Source organism: Sciurus carolinensis, chromosome 2, assembly GCF_902686445.1.
Source record: "Sciurus carolinensis chromosome 2, mSciCar1.2, whole genome shotgun sequence".
Taxonomy (NCBI): Eukaryota; Metazoa; Chordata; class Mammalia; order Rodentia; family Sciuridae; genus Sciurus; species Sciurus carolinensis.
In genome coordinates this window covers 161,094,469-161,121,017 of record NC_062214.1, presented here as the reverse complement: position 1 = coordinate 161,121,017, position 26,549 = coordinate 161,094,469, and the positions used below count along the sequence as shown (strand labels likewise).

Sequence of the window (26,549 nt, the reverse complement as noted above, 5' to 3'; positions counted from 1 at the left end):
TGCAGATGTTAATTAATAATTTAAAAAAAAAAAAGCCTCAGGAGACAAGGACAACAGAACCGACCCAGATGCCTTGTGGGAAATTCCCAGGCCTGCCAATGACGCAAGCAGAGGATATCGTGTGAATATGTGGGTACAACTTGTTCTTCTGGGCAAGTGGAACAGTGCAGGCCACTATATGCCAGGGTGGCAGAGGCCCTGGAGTCTGAGAGACTTTGCCCATTCTTCTCTGGCTCTGGCACCAAATCTAAGCTTCCTTAGGGCACTGTGGAAGAGGCATTGCCTGAGAACAAGCAGAACAAATTCCAGAAGTTCTTCCACCGAAAACCTCATATCTGGAAATCTGGAATAACCCTTTCACAAGCTTAAGATTTTCTCTTGGGATTCTTTCTTTTTTAAAAAAAACTTATTTATTTATTTATTTTTAGTTGTAGATGGACACAATACCTTTATTTTATTTATTTATTGGTTTTTATGTGGTGCCAAGGATCAAACCCAGTGCCTCACATGTGCCAGGCAAGCACTCTACCACTGAGCTACAACCCCAGCCCTCTCTCAGGATTCTTACAAATCCTGAATAACCAAGCAGTTTTGTTTTGATTTTAATTCCCTGGCTTGAGCCCTTTAATATGTCTATCCTCCACCTTAGATAACACACACAAACACACACTTTCATTCCATTTACAAAGGTTTGCAGGGGGTCTGCTGAATGCAACCTGCACTAGGCTTCAGGGGGATATGCAGATGCCAAAGACAGAGTCTCTCCATCAAGGAGGGAATCTGAAGGAGGGGAAGAGGCCAATGACCCTTCAAATACACAGATGGATGGAATGAAAAAAGACTTAGACACGGCTAGATCTAGAGCTGGTCCAGGCAGACAGCACTGGGCTGCTGGAGAGAAGGCAAGTGACAATCTCGTGGCAAAGGTGGCATTTGACTGGAGATGAAGAGGACTCTCGAGTTAGTCTAGGCATAAAGGAAGAACACAGTCACACATGCACAGATGCATACAAGCACCTGGTGTGTGAGCAGAGGAGCGGGAAGCCGTACGGCTGGCACACAGGGATTGCTGAGGAACTGGAGCCAGTCAGATCCATCAAAAGTTTGCAGAGAGGTAAGTGACGAAAGCTGCCCTGTGATTCAGGAGAGGACTCTGCATGGAGAGGTAAGGATTGGTAGCCAGATGAATAGTCATGAGGCTAACACTGGCTAGGAAACACAGAAGTCCAGGAACTCAAAGAGCTTCTAATAGATGGGAAGGGAAAGTTGGGAGCAAGTCCTAGAAGTCTTGTGGAAGAATGAGCAGTCTACCAACTGACTGTGGCTGGAGTGAAGGGCAAAATCCAAGATTGCACAGTCCTCTCCGGCTGTTTGATGAAGTTACAGAAGCAGGGAACAAAGGAAAAGCAGCAAATTATTATTTTGCAGTATTAGTATTAATGGCAGTATCAGTAGTAGCAGTGTTTTTATCAGGGGAACAAAGACGTTTAACTCATCCTTCTTGAGATTGTGAAAGTTGTTAGAATCAAAATGGAGTCACTCGTGTCAAAACCCTAACAACGCAAACTGAAAGTTGGGAGCTCATGAAGGAGGAGAATGTCACACAAAGGACTCTGACAAAAGATTCAGCATCCACAAAGGCCACAACAACATGACAGAGAAAATGCTTCTGTGCAAGGACATCTACTCCCAAACTGCTTGTCCAACTCTGAACAGATGCCAACCTCATTCTTATCCCTGGTAGCCTAGGATTATTATTTCAAGATAATTTATATAATCCTCCTCTTCTGGTCTTTAAAAGCTTTCCTTGCCTCAAACTCCTTGAATAAGCTCATAGTTTAGTATGGCCAGTGCAATGTCAGTTTCCAAGTAGGCTTATTAATCTCTGGTGATTCTTTCTCTGTTTGTTACTGAAGTTGACAAGATCTTACAGACTTGCCAAATCTGGGAGGTGGATGAGCTCAGCTTTGCACGTGAGGCATGCAGGCCCCACATGGAAATGACTAGCCATGTAAATCTGGGTTGCAGGCCAGGGTTAGCGAGATCTAATTCTCAGAGACATTAACATTTGGGGAAGCAGGGACAGCTGAAGCTGGGACAGCAGACTAGACTGTATGTGTGTGGAGAGTGACAGAGAGAATGAACGTGAATGGAAGAATTTAGACAAGGTCCAGTCCTTAGACACATTTACTTAGTCCACATCGTATCTTTTAAAATAATTTTAATTACTTGTCAAACATATAAAAAGTAGGAAAAGTCACATCATATGAAAGTCAGGTATTCCAACTTCTCTTGGAAAGTGGGCTACACTGGGCCTGAGACAGAAATGGCTTGGAGTTGAGCAGTGCCTGCCTCTTCTGGTGGGGCATAGTCCCTCGTGGGTCGCATGTCACTGCACTCCCTACTGCCTCACCTGGCTGACATCACTTGCTGACTTTCATGGCTCCTGGCCCCCGCCCAGTGGGAGAAGAAAACCAGAGAGCGGAGCTGGAGGAGCTCATGGGGAAGCCAGGGGTGGATGAGTACCAACCAACAGAAGGCAGGACAGGAACCATTCCAAGGACGAGGTGGGGATGGGGTGCTAAGGCAATGGAAATTTTCTGGGGAGAGGCTTGCATCCCCTCTATGGCTACACCTCTCCAAAGACGCAGAGACAGGGAGTTCAGGAAACATGCCGCACAGTCGCAGGCCTGAAACTGGTCATGGCACACACTGGGGAGGCGGTACAGAATGGGAGCCATGAAGGCCTTGCTGTCCGAGGCCCAGCACGGGGTCCTCCCACACCTCGCTCTCGCAGCCGTGAAGGGTGACAGCGTAATGCTTTTACAGAGAACTTCCTCTATGTGCTTGTGTCCCTAATGGAACCCAAATGCCAAACAAGTTAGCAACAATGGTGTTGAGAGCAATCCCTTTGGTCCACGTCGGAGGGTCACACTTAAAACTTGCCTCACCTCAACTGACCTTCTGCCTGACTGTGGTCCAAATGAGAAAGTCAGCCAAAAAGAAAAATAATGTGACTTCATGAAAGATTCTGAACACATTTACCAAAGGAAGTAGAACATTTACTGGGGCCAACGAAAGCACTTTATAAGCTGCAGAGTGAGTGAGGGCCCAGGGGAGGAAAGTCTGATTCCACCCTGGAGAGCGGTGGAGGGGTCAAGGACTCCCAGACTCACTTTGTATTCCCCTTCCTCTGCAGCCCTCCTGGAAGTGGAAATGAAGGAGAGGGTATGGAAGGACTCAGAAGCACACCTGGCCCTGAGAACGAGACGCCTGCTCCACAGTTCTTCCCAAGCTGCGGAGGAGGTATGACTCCCAGGCAAAGCCATCAGCCCTACTCCCTCCTGAGGCAGCACGCAAGAGAAATGTATGCGATGATGTTTGTTTAAGAATGTCCTGGGAAAACTGCAAATCGGGGAAAGATACATAAAGGATAAGGGATACAGAGAACTCAGAGGGTAACCAGTCAGCCTGTGTTCCACTGTCTGGGGTTTGTATACCAGTTTCAGCACTGAGGAGCTGTGTGACCTTGGAAAAATTTCTTAACTCCTCTGGGTCTTAGATTCCTAGCTAGAAAACATAAATTTTCCTGTACTTAATAGGTTACAATAAGAAAATCAATGTAAAGTGCCTCACACAAAGAAAGCCCTCAAGAAATGACAGCATTAGCAGTATCTTTTAACACCACTTATATAGGTCCATTTTATTATACCTCAAGTCTCTGAGAGAAGAGACTAAAATCTAAGGCCAGCTTTGACCCTGGGACTCATCTGTTCCTCCCTCTCATGTCACTTTGCAGCCAGGAGAGAGAACAAGATCTGTTTCTGCTCTCACAGTCCCAGGGCCCAACCGTGGGATGGTAGGAATGGTCTTTGGAAAACAATGTTCTGACAGCAAATCTTTTCTAAGGCAATCTTAAACAAGAAGACACATAACACTTGGGTTTGAATGTGCAATTGTATCTGTATTAACAGCAGCAGGGAGATACCAAACGCAGGCAGAGGGGTGCAACAGAGCCACTTGTCAATCTGCTGTCAGGGCTGGACCCATCATGTCTTGCGGGCTTTGCTAAACCCGAGAAGGCTTTGGTTTTGAGTTGTCAAAAGTTCCAGATGAGAGTTTAAACTAACCCTGTATAATTGTGATTCTTGAGATAACAGGATCCAAATGTACTTTGAAACTCATTAAAATGTAAGCTGTGGCTAAAGTATTTTTTCTTCTCTCAAAATACGTGTGATTTCCACAGAAGAGATGAGAAATTAGTCTAATAACGTTTTCCTCCAGGAGCCAGAGAACACTGCCTTTTCTACCTAATGGTTGGATTTGGCTGATGGGTAAACAAAGTGACCTTCTTTCATTCAATTTCAGACCTTAAACAAAAGGCAGACAGAGTCAGCAGCTGATGCTGCCAAGCCAGAAGGGAAGGAAACCAAGCCACAGGACATTCCCGTCAATATTCCAGGGAGACACTCCTAAAGGGGAAGAAGGCTTTTTAAGGTTCCAAAGAGTCCTGGGGAGGGAGGCAGAGAAAGTGCACAGGACACAGAACAGAGTATGGTTCACAGCCAAGATGGCTAACCTGCCCTGGGCACACAGCCTGAAGGCCACCCAGGGGCTAACAAATGCACCCCCCACACATGCATGGGCTGCAGGGACCTGTCTTTTACTACTGTCACAGGTAGAGTCTGACCCACATGTGTGAGGCTCAGTCTCTAAACTTGTTCTTTTATTTCTGGCTAAGGTGGGGTAGCACAGACCTGGTGACCTGTCAGCAGCACCCTCCAGCTCAGAGCGGCAATGACAGAGGGACAGGGCTGGGCATGTGACTTGGCAGATGAGGCAGTATGGGAGGGGAGGGGCGGAGGGCCTTGACCCCACGTCAGTAAGTCACTTTCTGGCAGGAGAAGGAAGAGGCAGGCATGTGCACCTGCGTGAGGCTGACCACAATCCACTGGGGTGGGACGGGGCTGGAAGGAGGGGAGGACACATAATGGGTTTCCTGAGTGGCTCCGAGGAAGCCACCTGCAGTCTTCCCAAGTTCGGCAACACAGAACAGTGCTGCTGTGGAGCACTGGAGGCGCCAGGAGGAGAGGCTGCTCCGGCGTGCTCAGATTGGATCTGGAGGAAGTCACTGGCAGGCCTGGAACTAGCAATCTGCATGGCTATGGCAATGGACCACCCTGCCGGGTGTCCAGGCTGGTCTGAGAAGGGGCAGCTGCAGGAGTGGGAAAGGTGGAGAAAAGAAGGGTGCAGTTTTTGTAAATGTTACCACTTGACAGGTGGGAGCCAGATTAAAGACCCTGTATTGCACCTGGCATTAATTTAAGTTTCAAATCCATTCTAGATAATCCTTAGGGAAACCATGATTATTATTCCCATTTTACAGATTAGGAAACTGAGGCACAGACCCATCCATTTTCCTACGCTCAGGTCACATGGTTTGGGAGTGGTGGAGGTGGAACTGAACCCAGGTCTGCCGGACTCTAGAAGCCTCTGCTTTCCACCAATAGGTTTCAACTCTTCCTGAGGTAGTTGATCTTCTTGTCTGGATTCTGGTTTAAAGAGAATTATGGACAAGACAGGTTGGGAGGAATCCTGGCAGACGCTGAGGACTTCCCTGAGGATTCACAGCACTTGGCAGGTTTCCTTATCTCGCACTTGCTCTCCTGGCCCGTGTGACAGACATTCTTTCCCCCTTGATTCTGTGGAGGGTGTAAGAGACTGAATAGGTACTAAAAGAAGGAGGAGAAAAATAATAGTCTTGGGGAGAACCTGAGGAATCTTTCAGTCTGACCACCTGACCTGATCTGCCTTTAAACAACCCAGGGTCTCTCTGTTGCAGAAGACAGGACACTGTTAGAATTTCCAAGTGCCTGAAGAGCTGTTGGCCAGCTGAGGGACTGGGTAGCTTTAAATCAGAGAAATAAGTCCAAGGCATAGAAGTTAAAGGAGGCATATGTAAATATCCCACAAAGAAAATAAAATCAAAGTTTGAAAAAATACTCCATGCCATTAAGTGATGCAAAGAGCTCTCCTAGGAGGAACAGAACTTTTATTGGAAAGATCTGCAGGTCAGCCTGGCTGGTCCTCCAGTGTCAGGTAGTGCCCTCCATAGTCTGTGCCAATACCAAGATTCTAGAATCTTATCCCGTTTCCTCAGTCTGCATTTGTCCTTCATTAAAACTCTGGGAGAAAGAAAGCTGATATTTTGAGATGACTGTACCTCCTTCAGTCACCTGTTCTTTGGGTGTGATGTAGACTTTTCTTTATAAAACATAAAATAAAATACAACTTGTTCAAGTGGATCTCCCTCAGCTTGTTCTTGAAGTGGTGGACACAGGGGTGTGTGGGTGTAAGTGGGTCAAAGCCTTAACTGGCGGGTAATAGTTGACCTCCATCCGAATATTCTGAGAGGTATCGCCAGAGACACTATACAGCGTGCTTTATTTCTTCCTAATAAACCCCAGTATAATGAGTGCCCTGTACTCTTCCTGGTCCCGTAATGTGGCAGGAACAGTACTAAATTCACAGTGGATTGTTGGCTGGCTTTTCCATCCTGACTGAACCCAGCGGTCTCTTCACGAATACATCCCTAATCCCTTTACGGTGCTGCCAACACTGTCTTTCCTGTGTTTTGTCAACATGACTATTTTCCTGAATCCAAAGTCATCTCCACAGCTTCACTCAAGTCATGTGACGGTGTTGGGTAAAAACAGGTGAAGGTCAGCGGCGAGTCTCAGGGATGGAAGCCCAAGGTCATGCCATTCCCTTTGTGAGCCGGTGTAGTCTTCCTCCTGGTGAACCAGCCTCAAGCCACTGTCACTGATGGGGCTGGTCCCATTGCTCTCAATTGTTAAAAGTGTTGAAAGCTGCTGCTACCTTGCTGCCCACGCCAGACACTCAGCATCTACCTAGGTCACATCAACCTAATGCTGTACTGGAAAGAAGCGAGTGCTAGAGAAGGCTTCTCCAGAGGCTCATTACACAATAGCCTTTATTTTGTCCTGATGAGGCCCAAGCCACTGCCCACCTTTATCCTGGATGTACATCATCTCTAGGGTACAAACAAACCTAATCATCAACTGCTAAATATCATGGAGTTGGCAAGGAAAATAGGGAAAAAAGTGCATTAGCTCTCAAAAGTTTTCCTAACCTAAAGCAAAAAAGTTCTTCGGATCCACTAGACATGGTTTAGCATAGAAAAGTTCCATGCTTGTTTCAGAAAGCCTTTGACATTTTTATCTTCCTAGTTGAGGTGGAGATAAAAGAGGCACATGGTGTGAGTACTCTATTCAAAAAGAAATCTATTACCCTGCTGCTTGCAAACAAAACATCAGGATCTCCATTCTCAGGAAACACGATCTAATGAGGGGGGAAGAAGTTGAGTACAGTAACTTTAATTAGAAAAAAAAAAAAAAAAACACCATATATGAAGTCTCTGGAAATATTAGCACTTTTCTGTTATTTGCCAACACTAGTCTTGATCTGAGAATCAATGGCTCACTTCTGGAAGGTGTTAACCCCACCAGGACCTTTGGTAAGCAGCTGTGAACAGCTCCATCTCCTCATGGGGACTCTAGTCCTGGGGTAGTGTTGCCGGGCTACATCTTAATCACCCCTCCTATGACAGGGTCTTTGGTTAATTCTTTAGGATTTTCTCTGCACCAGTATTTGAAATACCAGTTTTAATGACCTGGAATTGGATCTTCTATATTACTCTGGTCCTGTTTTTTCTTCCTCCTTCTAAAAGCTTCTTCATGGCTGACTACTTTTTGGTCACCCCCTTGAGCATTCCAACCTCTGCCAGGAGTGGGATAGGGAGAGGGTACCAGTCAATGCTCCTCAGAAGTGGGACTCACACATAAAGGAGAATCCCTGAATTCACTGAGGTTCCCCACCTGTGTGCGAGGCAAGCAGGGTTCCTGCGGACAATGCACAGGGTGATGAGACTGATGGGTTCGATGACAGATAACCCCCCCACATGGATGCACACACATTAGCCTCTGTAAAGCTTTGGAACAAAAGCACTTCACAATCTCCTCCTGATGCCAAGTTTATGATGCCTCCAGAGCTGACAAAGGTGACTCAGGAGAATGCACCAAACTCCTTTCAGCACTTATCTAACCTGGACACCTGTGTGAGCTCAGAGGCCAGGGTGTTGACTTCACCTGAGTCAGCACAAAGCACGTGGTTTCTCATAGGTGCTGAATCAGCAAAAAAGCCTAACCTCTGAGGTGGGTATCACCTTCCCAAGCTCTGGGACTCATGAAGGATCTCCCCAGGCCCTTTTTTCTGGAGCTAGATGGGCCAAACTCAGAAGCCCTAAGTAAACTATACTTAATTTTGGCATAATTTAATACCAGCTTAGAAACTTGGTAACCTGGTAACATTAGGAAACACCTAGTATTTATTCCAAAAAGCAAGCAGAAAATAAAATAAAATAATACATACCTCCCCACCCCCAAACTTTAAGGTCAGCAATCTGGAAAACTTATATCTACTCTTTACAGAAATGTGTATATCTTTGGATAGCTTTTTTGTGTTAACTTATAAAGATATCACCAGTTTTAATAATCTCTTCTCTGGGAGTGGGTAGGTGGGCTCTTCAGAGCATGCACATAGATTTGACAGGTGCATTTAAGCGAAGGCAAGAAAGACAAAGGGGCAAGAAAATAGTCCTCTCATGGGTTATTTTTAATTGTAAGGATCACTGGTTAAAGACTTGCGAATTTCTTCTTCAAGCAGAAATCCTGGGTTGAAAACTGTGTCTTCTAACTACCGCTCTACCCACCAATCCTGTGACCCATGTGAAGTGTTCTCACAAGGAAGTCCTTTGTCCTCTGTCTGTGTCTATGTGGGATTTTAGGACAGCCATCCACAAGAAACTCAATGTCCACAATCTTGGAGGTGGCAGAGGTGGAGGGGAGCGGCCAAGGTGATGACAGGAAGGGCAGGCGTAGGAAGCTATGTTGGACTAGGACTCAAAGGAATCGGCCCTCCCTGCCATCCACACGCTCACCATTCCCCACCACACTGAGCCAGGAGGTGGAGGGGATGTGATGGGATGGTACAGGATTGTTTGGAGATCCTGGCTTTTCCTGCCTCTCCTGGCCCACCCAGCCAGGCAGAAAAAGGACCTCACAGGGTTATAATGGCATCAGTTGGGACAGAGTCTACCTGTGAGAACTCATTCCTTCTTTTTACTTCTTTTTACTTGTTAAAAATGCTTCTTTGGGGTGCAGTGAGCTACTGACTTGAGTTGAAGGATACTTCCTGAGAAGGCAACAGACTCTTCAAGAGTGCTGAAAAAAGGAGTGTGCTAAAAACCACTGGCTCATTTTATCTGTTGCCCAAAAGGATCAGGGGGATGTAGTCTTCCAGTCAAGGAAGCTTTGACTCTTGCTTGGACTTAAAGATGTAGTTGAGACCCACAGGAGAGCGTGTATGTGGCTCACATCATTTATTCTTTCTGTATATTTGTATTATTAAAGTTGTTTCCCTTCATTTATGAAGGCTGAACTCACAAGCTAGCAATGTTTACACACACATGCTAAACATATCTAAGCTATGCATTCATATGTTGGTGTTTACATTTTTCTTTCTGAAAATTTCAAATATAGGTAAGTAGAGAGGACAGCAAAAGGGGCTCAAGGCATCCAGCACTCAGCCTTGATGTGATTGACAGGTGCCTAATCTTGTTTCACCTGTTATTTCCCCTAGTCCTGGATTATTTTGAAAGAAATCCCAGAAATTACTTTATCTGCAAATATTATAGTTTGTTCATTCATGCTTTCTCCCAAAGCCAGAGTGACCGACCTTCTAAATAGAACATAATGATTGGATTACTTCCTCTGGCTTGAATCCTTCACAGACTGGCCTGGGCCCTTCAAAGTCAAACTCCTCCTGGCCTACCATATATATCCTTCAGACTTCACCCCTCATTTCCCTGGCCTTTGGCTCATGACCTTCCAGTCACTCTGGCACTGAGTTGCCCCAAATCACTTCTTTCTCAAGAACTGTGCATACTGTAAGCTTGACCAATTTCTCTTCAGCCTTTATTCCCAGCTTAAACGTCATCTCCTTAGGATGGCCTCCTTTGACAGCCCAGATCAGGTTAGTTTTGCCTGTTATGCTTTGAAAGCAATTTTTACACTTTTCTTTTTATCAGATTGTTAAGTATATAGTTATTTGTATAATTGCTTCTTTTAAACCTCATTCTCCTTCCCCATCTCAACTAGACTATAATTCCACAAGGCTGGGATGTCTGACTTGCTCATCACTGGATCCAGAGTGTCTTGCACAAAATCTGAACATAGCAGACTACACCTGCTAAACATATATGCATGTACATAGCCTGTTGAATGAATAAATGGATCAATATCTATTTGGCCTTTATACCTCACCTATGTGTCTTTGGTTCAGATTTAAAGCTGTTAGGAAAACAAAAATAATCTCTTAAGAACAAAAATCTAGCATAGCCTCATATATAATTAAGCACTTAATAATTAAGCTTGATGATGTTACTGGATTATTCAAGTAAAGGATGAGGATAATGACACCTTTAAGTGTGTTGTGAAATTACTACTCATAATTTAACAGTGCTAATAACTTACTCTTACATTGTGTGCTTCACTTTGAAAATGCTTCTATGTTACCTCATCAGAAGTGGACACTGTAGGTGGTTATCACCACTGTTTTACAGAGGAAAGGACTGAATACCAGTGGCATAAGTAGAGAGAGGTCTCCCGATTCAAGGTGAGAGCATGCTCATGCCATCTTAACATGCGAGGTCCCTTCACTTCACTAAGCCCCAGTTTACTCATCTACAATTTTGACAAAATGTTTTGGGGCTGGGGAGATAGCTCAGTTGGTAGAGTGCTTGCCTTGTAAGCACAAGGCCCTGGGTTTGATCCCAGCACCCCCAAAAAAAATGTTTTTAAGAATTTCCAGTTCTGTAGTTCTGGGTTTCTGATTTTGAGCCGTCACAAAGTCCTATGAAATCGAGAGCAAAAGCAAATGATTATGGTCCAGACCTCTGTGCTATGAACCCCCTACTGTGTTTATTAGCACTATGCAAGATACCACTTATTGGGTTCAACCATTCTACATTAGGAACACACCAAACTCCCAGAATGCCTGATCATAGGTGGGCACAAAATTCATGAGAAAGGTCTCAAGCCTCTATTGGTAAACAGTATACCTTGATCTGACATTGTACAACAAAATAAAAGGTTATTTGAGTTCTTAAAAATGTCTCATCTCACCTAACTCCTAACACAAATTCATTCCCTAAGCCTTAGGTTGTCTGGTCAAGGACCCACCTTGCCAGCACTGTTTAAGAGCTATGGAGGCATCAGCTTTGGGTTTTGGGTCAATCCCATTGTATAACCACTGGTGGATTTCACTGGAAGTTAAACAAGCAGACGTGTTGCAGCATTATGTGTTTATACAATCTGAAGTCATTCCTTCCTGGCTTGCTCACTGAATCCTTTGCACTGCCCCAGGTCCCATCTGTCTCCTGTTCTCTCTTTACTCTTCACCTCTCTCCTGTCTTTACTCCCACTATGCACAGTGATGATCTCCAACCCTCTACCCCGAGTTCCAGACCATGTGTAATCACCTGCAATGCCGATTCCACTTTCCAAATGTCTCCCAGATCCATCAACATCCACATGTCCTAAACTCATCTTTCAGTGCTTCCTACCCTGCACCTAACACTCCAACTGTGTAGAACTAGTAATTGTGGTTCTTGGAACATACATGCTATTTCCTGTCTCTGAGGCTTTGCACAAGTCATCTCCTCTACCTAGGATATCCTTCTCACCCTTATCCACTCCACTGAACCTCAGCCATCCCTTAACATCCAGCTTAACTTCACTTCTTTTGTCTTGTCTTAATGTTAACTGCCCTGTTCTTGCCTCCAAAGTTCTAAAAAAAAAAAAAATCAATCCTCTTTGTCATGTACTTAGCATTCATTTATTTATTCTCATTCTTACTCAAGTGTGAGCAACGGATGAAGGCCAGGCTGTTTCGCCTTTGCATTCCCAGCACTTAGCACAAAGTCAACAAAGAAAGGAACCTGATAAGCATTTACTAAAGTGAACTGAACATGGATTCTGCTACCTAATGTGTTGGCTTCTCTGTCAAAGGTCTCAGATACTCTTCTTGGGTCAATAGAATGATATTTCTGATATTATGGCATCATTTAAATGCACAATCTTTAAATAACACTGTAACTGATTATTATCATAAAGATTATGTCTGTCTTTAATGAGATACAATAAGTGAGAGATTCATGCTATGCGAACAACTTATACATAGCACCCTGGCAGCTTCCTCATGGTAAAATAAGAAAGGATCACATCAGGGAGTAATTTGAGTACCAGAAATGGAAAGCAGAAAAAAAAAAAAAAAAGGGGAATAGATAGGTGCAGTCCACCTTGGAATCTTAGACTAGGAGTCAGGAAACCTGATTCTGATCCTAGAATTCAGTGATTTTTTTCCCCCAGATTTTTTTAAATAGCATAATAGACACAAAACTACCATTTTAACTATTTTTTAGCGCATAATTCAGTAGCATTCAGTACATTCATATTCATGTGCTGTGTGACCACCTCTATTGATCTCCAGAACTTCAAATCTTCCCAAACTGTAACTCCCCACCCATTAAACATCACTCCTTTTTCCCACCTTCTTCCTGTTCTTGACAACCACCATACTACTTTCTGTTTCTAGGAATCTGACAACTGTAGATGCCTCATACAAGTGGAACTTTATATTTGTCCTTTCGTGTTTGGCTTATTTCACTTAGCATAATGCCATCAAGGTTCATCCAGATTGTAGCATATACAAAATTTCTTTCTTATTTTAATTTAATGTTTTGTGGTACTGAGGATTGAACCCAGGGCTTCATGCATGCTGAACTACATCCCAGACCATTTCCTTCAAACTGAGTAATATTCCATTGTATGGATATACCACATTTTGTTTATCCCCTCATCCATCAATAGGCATTTGGGTGCTTCCACCTTTTGCTATTGTGAATGATGCTTATAACTATGATGCACCAATATCTGTTTGAGATTCTGCTCTCAATTCTTTTAGGTTTATGCCCCAAAGTAGAATTGGTACATCTTATGGCAATTCTGTTAAGAGGAACCACCCATCATATTTTTCACAGTGGTTAACACCATTTTACATCCTCATTAGTAATACACAAAGGCTCCCCTTTATTTGTTTATGCATGGCCTCTGGTGAGGCACAATGACTCTGTGCCTCATAGTTTCCTTATCTATAAAACGTGGAGGTCAGAATAATCTGTAAGGTTTCTGCCAGCAGTAAAAAAACAAAACAAAACAAAACAAGAAACTATCTGGGCCTAATTAACTCAAGTTGAAATTAGAGCCAGAAAGCAATCTGGATGATTTATGGAGCATGGCTTGATACTTGAATCCTCCTCCTATTACAACAAAGTAATAATTTTTTCAAGGGGAGAGCAGACACTCTAAAAACCATTTCATGCACGTGGCTCTCGTAACAGTGGCAATCACTTCCTGAGCATGTACCCTGCCCTGAGCATCCCACACACACACCATCTCTGTTCATCCATGCAGCAGCCCTATAGGCAGAGAGCTATAGGAAACAGGAGAGGAAACCGAGGCATGGCATAATTATGTCACAGGTCCAAGGCCACCCAGCCAGCAATGAAAGAGCCAAGATCTTTCCTTGGTCAGCTCTGCTCTGGAGGCAGGTTCTTTATCTTTCTTCTTTTTTTTTGGAGGCAGGTTCTTACCCACTGGACACCATTCCTTACTCATTCAGTCTTCTTCGTGAGTCTTTTTTCTTTTTTTTTCCTTTTGTGGTACTAGGGTCGGAACCCAGGGTCTCACACATGCCAGGTAAGTGCCCTACCATTAAGCTACACCCATGACTCCTCAAGTCTTGAGTGCTCTTAACTATTTTCCTTTATCACATTTCTATGTAAATGTCCCAGCCCTCTGCAAAGATCAGCTCAATGTCTTCATCTCTAGAATTTAAGCTTCTTAGTTTTAGGCATGGAGGCCAAAATGTACAAAACAGTCCCCAAAATTCTCTCAGTGAATTTCTTTTTCCTAGTCATTTTATCTGATAGCTTTCAAGTGATTTTCAGAAGATTATTTTGAAGGCACGTTCCTCAGAGGAGGAGGAAACACAATGCTTGTTGTGCGCCTGGGAGGTTTACATGTATTATTTCATTTAATCCTGACAACAACCCTATGGTGTGAATTGTATTACCTCTCATTTACAAGCAAGGATGCTGAGAGTCAGAAAGATCACCAAGATCACTCAGCCAGAGGTCAAAGGTCTGGGAAGGCACAGTGAGCCTGAAACCCTGCTCCTCCCTTGGGGAACAAGGTCCCAAAGAAAACATCAAGTACCATTTAGGAAATCAGAGTTAGATAAATGACCTGTCAGGTGCTGACTCGAGACAATCGAGCAGCTGGCATTGGAAAGAGGCTGAAACAGGCAGTGAAGAGAGTCACAGCTCCCTGGAAGTGGACCTGCTAGGACAGAGAACAACTGAGATTTTGCTGAAGCTGAGATTCTTTACAGATGAAGCACTAGAGGCTGTTCCCTCTCAGAACAGAGTTTGGATGCTGTTACTAGAATATATGAGCACATATACTAATATATGTGCTAGTTACCAAAAATATTTGTTGAATATTTTCAAAGAAGGTATGGCTTCAAGAAGTTGAGTTTTATCTGGTAAGGAGAAATAGTCTTAATAATTCCACATGAACCTTAACCTTGCTTAGTACCTGCACTAGGTTCTACAAAGCTTGACTAAAGGAGTGATATCTAGTTTCAGATTTAGTTGGAAAGAATTATCTCAAGAGGACTCTGAAGTACTAGAAGTACTTGAGAACTTCTAAAAATAGGAAGAAAAAATTAAGAAAAGCAGATGTGAGTGACATCTGATCCAAATAGTGATGTGACTTCTTCAGATTTCTGCAAGACCTGGATTCCAAAGGTATGAGTTATTTATGAGAGGGGCTGTGGTCTAAATTGTTTATCCCTAAATAGAGAACATCAGAGTTTCTCAAGGAACAGGCTGACTTTTATTTCCCACTCACCACAGTCCCAAACTCAGTGATCTTTATATGTCAATACACATTTCTTTATAGCTTGAACAAGCATTTTCATTTCATTTATAAACTCTAACATCCTTCTTTAAATATTAAAAATAGTCATATCAACCACAGTAATTGGACAAAACCTGTGCACCTGGAAAAACCATTAGTATTATGATGGCTGTTGTCTCAAACCAGTAGGGTAATGATGCCTTTGGGATCACGAAGAATCAGATTCTGGGTCATGGAACTGGAAAAATATTGATGCAAAGTATGCCTGATACAGTTTACTTTATCACGGTTAGCCGTGGCCAACCCAGGTGAGTATGTTTCCCTTCAGGAAGTTAAGAAACTTCATGGCACAAATCCACAAAGATAAGCCCTTCTCCATTTTTTTATTCATATAATAATTATAAGAACCATGTTCTTGGTCTTCTTAGTCTAAATTTCCATTAACTGTAAATTATTCTTATGAAAACATTCTAGGTAGGAGACATTTGGTGGAATCCCAAAGTACTTTGTGATTTCTATGTGAGATTAGTGTTTTTTTCAATTTTAGGACATTTTTGGCTTCTGAGTTCCTGAGAATCAAGTTATAAATTATGATTCACTTTGGCAACGTTTGCCTGAGAACAATTTCTGTCATTATTTTTCTTTTAGTGATGCAAGGAATTCTCAGGGACAATCATGCCTTGAGTTCCAGTACACAGTGACCATTCCAAAATGGCACTGATTATAAAGCTGGATACTGCTAAAGAGACCGGTCTTCCAATGTGATGGCTAATGTTTCCCAAATTTAACATTTTGTTTCAATCACTAAAAAAGGATATAACTTGAGGAAGATAATTGTAAGAAACATAAACTGAGGACAGTTTCCATGGGGCTTTATCCAACAAAGAATAGACTGTTATGATTTTTCCCTACTCAAAGAATAGATTTTTAATTCACTTGCATACCTCTTCTGTACAAAGCAGGTGATAATACATGATTTTTAAAATCAACCTAATTTGGTTACAGAACTGACTCAAATTACACAACTTTCTTATTTTCAACAGAATGATATTGATTCCATGTTTCTTCCTCACTTCAAAGTAAGGCATGTAGCATGATGCTTTGAATGCATTAAGAAATAAAAAGAGAGCTGGGGCTGTATCTCAGTGGTAGAGCACCTGCTTGGCACGTGTGAGGCACTGGGTTTGATCCTCAGTACCACATACAAGTAAGTGAATAAAACAAAGATGTGTCCATCTACAACTAAAAATAATAATAATAATAAAAAGAAATAGAAAGACTCTCCCAACATGCATTACCATACTGTATCTAAATCCTGGCTTGGCACCTGGCTTGCATAAGGATAACTGGGAGGTCAAAGAGTTGTGCAGAGACATGGTCTGACTCTATGAAAGAGGAACATCATTTCACCTACAGCTATAGTACTCCAAAAAGACATGAGAAGCACATACAGCTAGCTGGTCTTCAGTAGGTGGGAAGCTGGTTGAATAAACCAAACTTACAGATTTTAGGATCCCTGTGGCATCTTCATGAAGCCAGGTGGGGTAGACCACCTCATCATTCAGTATAGCCTCAAAGAGGTCGTCTTCGTTCTCAGCCTCAAAGGGTGCATGACCGCAGAGCATCTCGTAGAGCAACACACCCATGGCCCACCAATCCACTGCAGGCCCATACAGCATTTCCTGGAGGATCTGTGCAAACAGGACAATGTGAGAAGTGCCTCATGCCACTGGTAAGCAAAGATGTTCTTCATGTCTAGGGGCAATGATGGATTAGGAAATATCAAAGCATAAAAATGGAATCCCCTGTATTGGTGTGCAGGTTCCATTCCATGCCTATGCAGTGGTCTGTTTCCCTGTGGTTGACTCAGAGGCCCCTTTCTTCTAGGTGATCAAAAATTGATGGCCCGCTTTGGCCAAGAGATGGCATGTGCAGATCCAAAACAGAAAGTGTTTTGAAATATATCAGTGCAGAGGGAAGAAGAGACTGAGATCACTCACTCACATGGGAAAGATTCAAGAGCTTTTCTTTATATTTGCTAAGTGAGGCTGAAATTAAATCACTGAGCAGAAACAAAGAGATATATAGCCAGGATCAGAACATACTTTGTCCTTATTTAGGGCTAAGGCCTAAAGTAGCTGCAAAGTTTAAAAAAAAAAAAAAAAAAATATATATATATATATATATATATATATATATATGTTTTGGTTTTTTTTTTTTACTCAAATTCTTACTTAGAGGAACCTCACACATTTTGAATCCCATTCACCCAATGAGCCATAAATGAGTCTGGGCTGAAGCATGTAAAAACTGCCAATGGCATTTCTGGTCAGGGTTCCTATAGACCTCAAATTTCAAAAGCCTTATCAAGCAGGCTCACTCACCTCTGGAGCAATGTAGTCAGGTGTTCCACAGAATGTGGCCGTGGTGACTCCATTACAGATCCCCTCCTTGCACATTCCGAAGTCTGCCAGTTTACAGTGACCCTCATGGTCCAACAGCACATTGTCTAGTTTCAGATCTCTGAAAGAATCCAAGGGTAGCAGCATGTGATGAGGCAGCCAGGCCCCAAACCTCCCACCTGGAAGACATGGCTCACAAGATGGGTGATCAGACCATAGAGTGGTCACGTGAGCTTTCTGCACATACTTCAGAAGGAATTAACTTCTCAGGGCTGTCTGGATAAAAAAAAATCTGCATCAGCTGAGCACAGTGGTGCATGCCTGTAATCCCAGCAACTCAGGAGGTTGAGGCAGGAGGATTGCAAGTTCAAAGCCAGTCTCAGCAATTTTGCAAGGCTCTAAGCAACTCAGTGAGACTCTCTCTCTAAATAAAATACAAAAAAGGACTTGGCATGTGACCCAGTGATTAATACTGGGTTCAATCCCCAGTATTAAACACACACACACACACACACACACACACACGCACACACACACATATATAAAATCTCAGAATATGCCTCTATGTTCCTAGACAATGGATCCCCACAAACAGGTTGGCTAACCACAAAGAAAAACATAGACTGCCCTTTAGAAAACATGGGCCAAACATGACTTTCCATGTACCTTGGACTCATAAGCAATCCATCCCCCTCATCACTCATTTTCGACTCTAGCACCCATATCTGCCCATGAGAGTTCACTCAGTGATCATTCATGGAGAAAGTGGTCACTGTGTGCCTGGGTCTGTGACAGATTATCAAGAGTACAGATGATCTTTGTCCATAAGGAACTCTCAATATAATGAGGACACACATATTTGCTAGACTGTAAGCTTCATGACATCAGGATGATTTGGTTCACCATTATGCCTTGAATAGTATACCAAATAAATACTTGTATGTATATGTACGTACACACACACATACACACACAAATACACATCGACTGCTGTATAGTACAAATGGCATGATAGAAGTCTAAATCAAGTGCTGTGAAAGAAGCCTAAGAGGGAACAATTAATCCTTTCCAGCAGGAGGGGAGAGAGACAGCTTCACAGCAGAAGCAGAAATGGAGCAGGGTCTGAGGGCATGAGTCACAGTCTTCCAGGCAGAGAAGGGGGGTGTGAGAAGGTTGTAGTGGCAGATGGATGGAGCAGGTGCCCAGAGGCGTGGATGTGCAGGCGGCTCAGAGAATCGTGTTCTGGAGAGGGGCCGGAGAGTGTGGCTGGCGTGCGAGCATGGGCCAAGAAAAAGCCTAGGGCTGCAGAGGAAACTGAGGTCCTTCAAATTGTGGAGGGCCCAAACGCCACGCTAAGGAATTTTGATATTTAGATAGTAGGCAAAAGGGAAGAAGCTCCCTAATTAAGGGAGTAGCAGGACCCTCCTAGATAGGGTAGATTGGTTTGAGGCAACTGACTTTGTCCAGGGAGATTTTGAGGACTAAACCAGGCAGTAATGAAGAGTGGAAAACCAGGAGCAGGAAGGGGACAGGAAGTTTCTGTGAATGCAAAATTAGTAGCCAGGTTTGATGGCCACTTGGGGTGGCCAGGGTGAAGCAGCAGAAAGACAGCTCCTGTGTGACTGGGGATATTAATAACCAGGAAAAGGAAAAAAGAACAGAGTCTGTGTGGGGGTACCCCACGTCCACAGAAGGCCTAGTAGACCTTCTGTGGGGAGCCCAGTATAAAGGCACTTTTTACCCCTCTAGCAGGATCCACTTGAGCAAAGAGAATTTCTAGCAGAGCTGTATAGTCGAAATCCCTCCAGGTAAGTGGGAACATGGCCATACACTGAGAAAACTGTCTGCAGGTAGAGCAGTGCTCAGGAGCTTCGAGAAGGTTCTCCCAGGTGCATAGTTAGGGAGGTCAGTTGCCAGGGTGGGCTGGGAAAGTCCTGCAGACCAACCCAACTGACACCTCCTGGGCACAGCAGATTAGAGGCCAGAACAGCCTGGCCTGTTGGTGATGTCTGTTTTGCTGGTTAAAGGAGTGATATGCTCAAAGGCAAACTACTAAAGGAGGCTGCATGTCAACCAGGGGACACTAGGTGACCAGGAGATTCCACTCAGCTGGAAATTTGCAGTTAACAGTCAGTGAGGGAGGTCCTCCTGGCCTCAGGTCACCTAGGGTTATTTGCTTGGGAGCCATGGTGTCCCTGTCACTGTAGTATCTTCATGGTGCCTGGAACTGACTGCTCCCTGGAGCCTCACATTTACAGAAGGCTGAGTCTGGGCACCTGTGGTTCTTTCTATTTCCCTGTCACTGGTCTAATGAGAGGTCAGTTGGCCTGCTAGGCCCCAGGGAAAAGGCTGGTCTCAGTCCAGCCAGGATCATGTTGCAGCTGAGGAGGTAGGTGAGGACAGAGCTGGCTCAGTGGTTCCCTTGCTATGCCTGCTGTGCAGGTCTTACAGATGGTGGTCTCTGGAAAATGCCCAGAAATGAAAATGAACCTGTTTCCAGGAATCCCTGACAAGTATGGTGAACATGGCAGAGCTTTCTGGGCACAGACCTCCCCACCCCACTGCTCTCCTAATCTTGGCAATCTCCAGGTGACAGGGGCACAATACAGTCAAGGTGTGCCCAGTGCCTGTATACCCACTTCAGCAAAGCAAACCCCTCTTTGCCTCTAAACCAGACCTGGCCTGCAAATTAGCCCCCATCCCTTCTCCATGCAGAATCCTTCTTTCCACAAGCTGCTGTTATCAGTGAGGGTTGTAGTTTATGGATGCAATTTCCTTCTCCCTGCTCTATCACACACACACAAACACCAACGACCAAGCATAAGGTATTCAGCCCACACGAAGCTGGACTCAGGAGCACAGATCAGGGGATATGAAGTGAGGACCATGTGGTAGTGTCACAAGGAAGACCACAACCAGGTTGTTTCCTGTCAATACCTGGTCCTTCGGCTCTTGGGGACTGACACCAACCATAAGGGAGACAGCAGCTGGCCGAGGTGAGACAAGATAGTCTGAGGTCCCAGGAGACAACCAGGTCATGCAGGACTAAGCCTGTGAGACTGGCTTTATTGACACTGTGTCCAGGTCCTGTGGTCCAGGCCTGTGTAGGCCTGAGCCCAGAGCACGCTCACTCACATTTCCAAACAAGGCTACTGAGTTTCTGAGTTGTCCCGAAGCCGTTATGCCTACTGAGGTCTCAGAAAGGATCTTCTTGGGCAAGAGGGACAAGTGCTGACAGAAACCCATGGCATTCTAAAGAGCGACCTGCAATTGCTCAAGAGAGCTCATGACTAATGTCCCAGGTAAGAGTTTGACTGCTTATTACTCAGCTACTGTCATGGGGAGCCGGAATCTCTCAGGGAGAGAAAAGTGCTTGGTAATCACTCTATCTGGCACCCACCACGATCCCCTCTGCACAGAGAAGTCTCAGAACCCAGTGCTCAGGAGACACACCTTAGCAGCACAGGGGATGTGACTCATCTGGTCATAAGACGCCCAGGGCCACAAACGCAGGTTAGACACCTTAAACCTGACTTTTCAGTCTATTTTTAAGCATTCTCAGAGCTATACAAGTCCTAAGGGAAATGTTGAGCAGGTTCTACACCAGGTACTACCTAATGGGACACAGACCTCTCAGTGGGATCCCAAGACGATTTGGTCAAGAGCATTATATAACCCCCCTTGCTCATTCTGCCCCAGTTCAAATCTCTCACCCTTCACTGTGAAGTCTGTCCTGATGTCCCCAGTCGAACATACCAATGTCAAATCTGCCCCTAGAGTACAGGGTTCATACTGCTATGACAGCACCCTTGCACTGAATTCCAGAAGGCTCTGTGTGTGCACCTGTCACCCGCTTAACAGGAGCTGAGTCTTACTCCTTCCTAGATCCAGTTCCATCTTGGCAGAAGGGGCTGGCCAAAGAAATCAATGGAAGGATTTCAGATGGATATACCAGTGGAGCAACCCTGGCTGATTTCTGAGCATTTCTTATTTGTGGGGGAAGGAAGTTCCATAAAACTGGGTCCCTTGTTCTAAAGTAATTAAACTTATGAAAAGCCAAGTGTTTTGCCCCTTTGTGATAGATTCCAGAAAGAAAATAAGAAACCTGAAATGGGAGCTCAAATTCTTCTCTTTAGTGAAGCAGGAGAAAAGAAACTAATTTAGGAAGAGCAATTGTAGGGCAAAGAAGACCAAGTAGAAACCCCTCCCCTCTGCTGGCTTGCATCCAAAATGGAGGAGTCAAACAAGAGAAGCGTGAATCAAACAAATCCAAAGGTTATTGAGCCATGTACAGCCATGGTCAGCTTCCATACTAGGGTAAATCATACCTTTATTGGGGTGGGGGAAGAAAAAAAAAAGAATTACCTTATGACTCTTGACTTAATTTAAAATGTGCAGAGGTCAGTTTTTGGCTTAGGAGTTCCTCAACCTTGTATGCCAACATATAACTCAGCAGCCAAACTTAACAAGGCTGCACAATGAAGATTACAAGTTCATACAGGGTAGAGGCTCAGATCCTAAAATGCCAAAAACACAATTACGGACTCACCAGTCATTAGCTCACTGAGCACTGGTATTTAATAGCTAAAGCTTTTGTCATGCAAGCAAAGAAGGGTAGACAGGGTTATTTTATCCTCTCTGCTTGCCTGAAAGGTACATTGTTCTTGCTGGGTAATCAGGGTTACTTAAAATGCCCACAGTAGTTTCAGAGAGAATTCCCAAGTGGTTGAAGACAAAGAAGATTCAGAAATTGGATTTATTTTGTTTCCATCCTGAGCTATCCTGAGAGTAATAAAACAGAAAGGAATGAGTCTTTCTCTTTAGATCACTAGAATCAGTTACCCCTCTAAAAGAAATAAAGGAAGTGAGTTGTGAGTTGGATCCTTGAATAATGAATCTGGGAGGCTATTCACAGTAACCATTTTGAATGCACTTTTTGACTTTTTATTGTGGAAAATTTCAAGCATGGACAAAAGTATAGAGAAGAATATAACAACTCCTGGCCTGATGACACGGTATCAGCAGCTGTCAGCACATGCCCAATCTCGTTTCATCTGTACGTCTCCTCACTCCATTCCTCTCTGACCTATCTTTTTGCAGATTATTTTAAAGCAAATCCAAGATAGGAAATCATCTCAACTATATTTTACTATCTGAAACTAAAAGACTATTCTTAAATATAACTTTCCTACCACTTATCATAAAATACACAGTTGGTATACAATTATTAGTGTACTGTTAAAATTCGTTGTTCATATGGTGTGTGTGTGTCCAGAGAACCTGAAAAGAAAAAGTTGTTGTGGATAATAAAAAGTGCGTGAATAGTAGCTACCATTTGTTAAATGTTCACCAAATGCTAAATGTGTTATCCACACCATTCTGTTTATCCTTTGCAGTGGGCTCTACCCCAAGATTGTAAAGTCAGGGGTAAAGTCAGGATTTGAACTCACTTCTGCTCATCTCCATGGCCTGGGCTTGTGACCTACTATACCAGGCCTACTCTCTTATATATGGTGGTGTTTCCTAGGAGGACTTCACTCATTGAAACAAGAACCATTTGAGATATCAATAAATATCACTATGATGATATATAATGGGAGGGTAGGAATGAGAGAAGAATGGAGGAACCTTAGATTACATAGAGGAAAATGAGAGGGAGGAGGGGGGCAGAGGTATGGAAGAAGGTGGAATGAGACAGACATCATTACCCTATGTACATGTATGATTACACGAATGGTATGAACCTACATCATGCATAACCATAGAAACAAAAAGTTGTACCCCATTTATGTACAATGAATCAAAATGCAGCCTGTAAAAATAAAAATAAATTTAAAAAAATCACTATGAAAAGCATAATTAGAATCCTGCAAAACAAACAACATTGGTTTGTGCATGGTGAAGGAGTTCAATTGACTTAAACAAATATTGAAGGTTCAGTAATAGGGGAGTGCAAAGCAAATATTTCTCTAGTGGCCAAATATTCAGAGATACTTTACAATTCTCTTCTAAGGATGAGAGGTTGACATGTGAATAAGTGTTAAGAGGTGTCATTTGTCAAGAGAAATGAATCTGGATTCCAATCTTAATTTCAAAACAAACTTAGGGCTAGCTTGCATTTTGATTGTCTGAATTTATATCTGAAAAATTTTAAAGCAAGATGTTGTATTAAACTGGTAAAAGAATTTTGAAAAATTATTGAAAGAGCCAAAGCCTAAAATTTGGTTTCACCATGTACTGGGTAGTAGTGCCATTTATGTATCATGTTTACAAGGTACTCAACCCTTTGCCCACCCAGTAAATCTCTGAGTAGTGTCTGCGAGCCAGGCAACATTCAGGGGATTCTGGATACAGTGATAAGGAGAGGGAGTCTATTCCCACCCTCAAGGAGGTTAATGTCTGGTGGGCAAGGAAGATAATCAGATAGTCACACAACTAAATTTCCAATTATGAACAAACACACTGAAGAAAAAATGTGGGAGTATACAAAAAGAGGACCTGACCTGGCACTGAGGGAAGAGTTCTCAGGGAAGTGACACTTGAGCTGAGTTGTGACTATTAACCAAGTGAGGGTGAGGAAGAAAACTCCAGGTGAAGGGAACCGAGTGAGGGGTGTTTTGTACAGTAAAGAATAGTAGAATGACTATAGTCCTGGAAAGTGGGGTGCAGACGGCAAGAAGGAAGCAGGAGGTAGCCAGAGTGAGATGAGACAGGGGCCAGCAAGAATTTCAATCTCCAGCCTTATAGAGAAAAAGGATAGCACTTGATCTGTGACTTTATAAATCCCCAGCTTCAACATGAGAATGGATTAGAGGGGTTGAGAGGGAACCAAAGCAGATCAGTTGGGCAACTACTGGAGTGTCCAACAAATCAATAATGGTGGCCCTGGGGGCAACAGGTAAAGAGAACCAGATGGATAGAGAATAACTAGGAGGGAAAATAAATGGGATGCAGAAATGGAAAGATGCAGAGCAGAAAGGGAAGATGTCAGGTTCTGGCTCGCAGAAAAAAAATATTTTTTTTGACATTTGAACTAGTTTTCAGAATGCAAATGGAGGTATTTAATGGGTAGCTGAGTAAACCCAGCTGAAAGTCAGAGGGAAGGCTGGGTTGGAGATATAAATTTAAGAGTTATTTCCTGCATGTGGATGAGTTCACCTGGGGAGATGGAATGAATGAGAAGGAAAGGAGCTGAGCTTGGGCCTGGGGAAGAGCTTACTGAGCAGGCCTCTGGTCTCTTTTAGTCTGAGACCACAAGCACTAGCGATAAATTATACCAAGTGCAGGGAGGAGAGCTGGGGGCTCAGGAAACTGGGGCCCAACTCTCTGCCTTCCTGTGGACCGTGTATAGTCATGCCAAGGTTTCAGAGGACTAGCAAACATCAACCTTGTACCTTCACAATGGCCCAATGGATTCTAGGTTAAGCTTCTAATTGCTACACGATGCAATGCTCTTGTGAGTGTAAGTCTACATATTTTATTTTACAAAGGTATTTGTCACTATATCATACAAATAACAAAATTTGAAAACACACTACATTATTAGTGGAATGGCTAAATAAACTATGGTATTTCTATGGCAGAATTTTATGAAAGCTGCCAACATTTTATAAAAGACTAAAAACACATGGAAGTGTTTATAACAGGATATTTATGTCTTCTGAAAATGATTCTCAGTTTTAAAAGTAGTATTTTAATTTTAAAATTCAAACAAACATTCTTGAAAAAATTATGGGGAAAATGATGATGGGTTCATATTCTTCCTATCTTTTCTTTTCACAGGTTGTGAAGTAACCTGTTCTTTTCCCTTAGTGAATGTCTTGGACATATTTATACATCTTACAGATCTGCCTCATTCTCTGTAATGGTTATATACAGTTCCATTATAAAGATACACCATAATTTAACTCATGCCTTCTCCAAGAACATTTAGGTTGTTTTTAATTTTCTGCAACTTCAAACAATGAAGTAATGAAGACTATTTGCATACCTGTGGGAGTATTTATTTAGAATAAATTTGCATAAGTGGAAATGCCATGTCAAAAGCACAACTGTTTATAGATTTAATGACCATCTGGGTTGTTTTCTTGTCTATTCACATTTTACCCAATTCAAAACTTGATTCTTTTAAGAAGCTCATTACATATTAGAGACAACAATAATTTGGTTATACTGACCAAACCAATATTAAATATTATTGCCCAGTTGATTTTAAGTTTTGTTTGTGGTTACTTACATATTTTTATGAGTCAAATCTATGAGTCTTTTAGCTCTTGGGGTTTGTGACTTATTTGTAGGCTGATACAGATGTAAATGAAAGAACAAAATACAAACTTGCATTTTCAATATTTTAAAAATGATGTTACAATTATAGGGTAAGGAGATAAAGGGAAGGAAGAAAGGAGGGGAAAAGGAGAGAAGAGAGAAAACAAAAAGGTTAAAAATCCATTTCTAAATGATAGGTTTATGAGCAATTTTTATTTTGTATTTTCTATATTCTTATAGGAATCAGATATTACTTTGATAACACAAGTCATTAAAATATATGTTTATATATATTGGTTTTAATTCTTTTTTTTTCTCTGCCAAGAAGATACATAGAAGGAGAGATGCCCCACTGGTAGCAATGATAAAGATTTCAAGGGAATGTTGAAAAAAAACCATCTTACTTGGAGAACCTGCACATGTGTTAGATTCTGAATTGTGAACCTGTTGCCACAAACTCCTTTTTCAACCACTGAAATGACCTGGTGTCTACTATATACGTACTTGTCATGGGTGGCTTTTATGTTTTCAGTAGCCCACTACGTGTCCCTGCAGTCTGGACCAACTTAATTGAGAAAATGAGGCCCTTGTTAAAAGAAGAAACACTCCTAAATGTTAAATGAGATCTCCATTCCATTTCTCCTTATGAAGTGACACATTCTCTCGTGATTTTAAGGCTTGATCTCTTAGAACAGCTGCTCAACAACAAGTACATGAGACAGGAACATTATTCTTATGATGCTGAATGCAAAATTAGTCA

General features: G+C 42.9%; 1 protein-coding gene across 1 annotated transcript in view; it reads right to left on the bottom strand.

Moving 5' to 3' along the window:
• Positions 1-26,549, bottom strand: part of Prkch (protein kinase C eta) — a 223,387-nt gene that overhangs the window by 5,608 nt on the left and 191,230 nt on the right. The window contains exons 11-12 of the mRNA XM_047540006.1: positions 17,507-17,645; positions 16,625-16,813 (exon numbers count right to left, since the gene is read on the bottom strand). Of these exons, the coding sequence (XP_047395962.1) occupies positions 16,625-16,813; positions 17,507-17,645 (328 nt within the window). The remainder of the gene's footprint in view (positions 1-16,624; positions 16,814-17,506; positions 17,646-26,549) is intronic.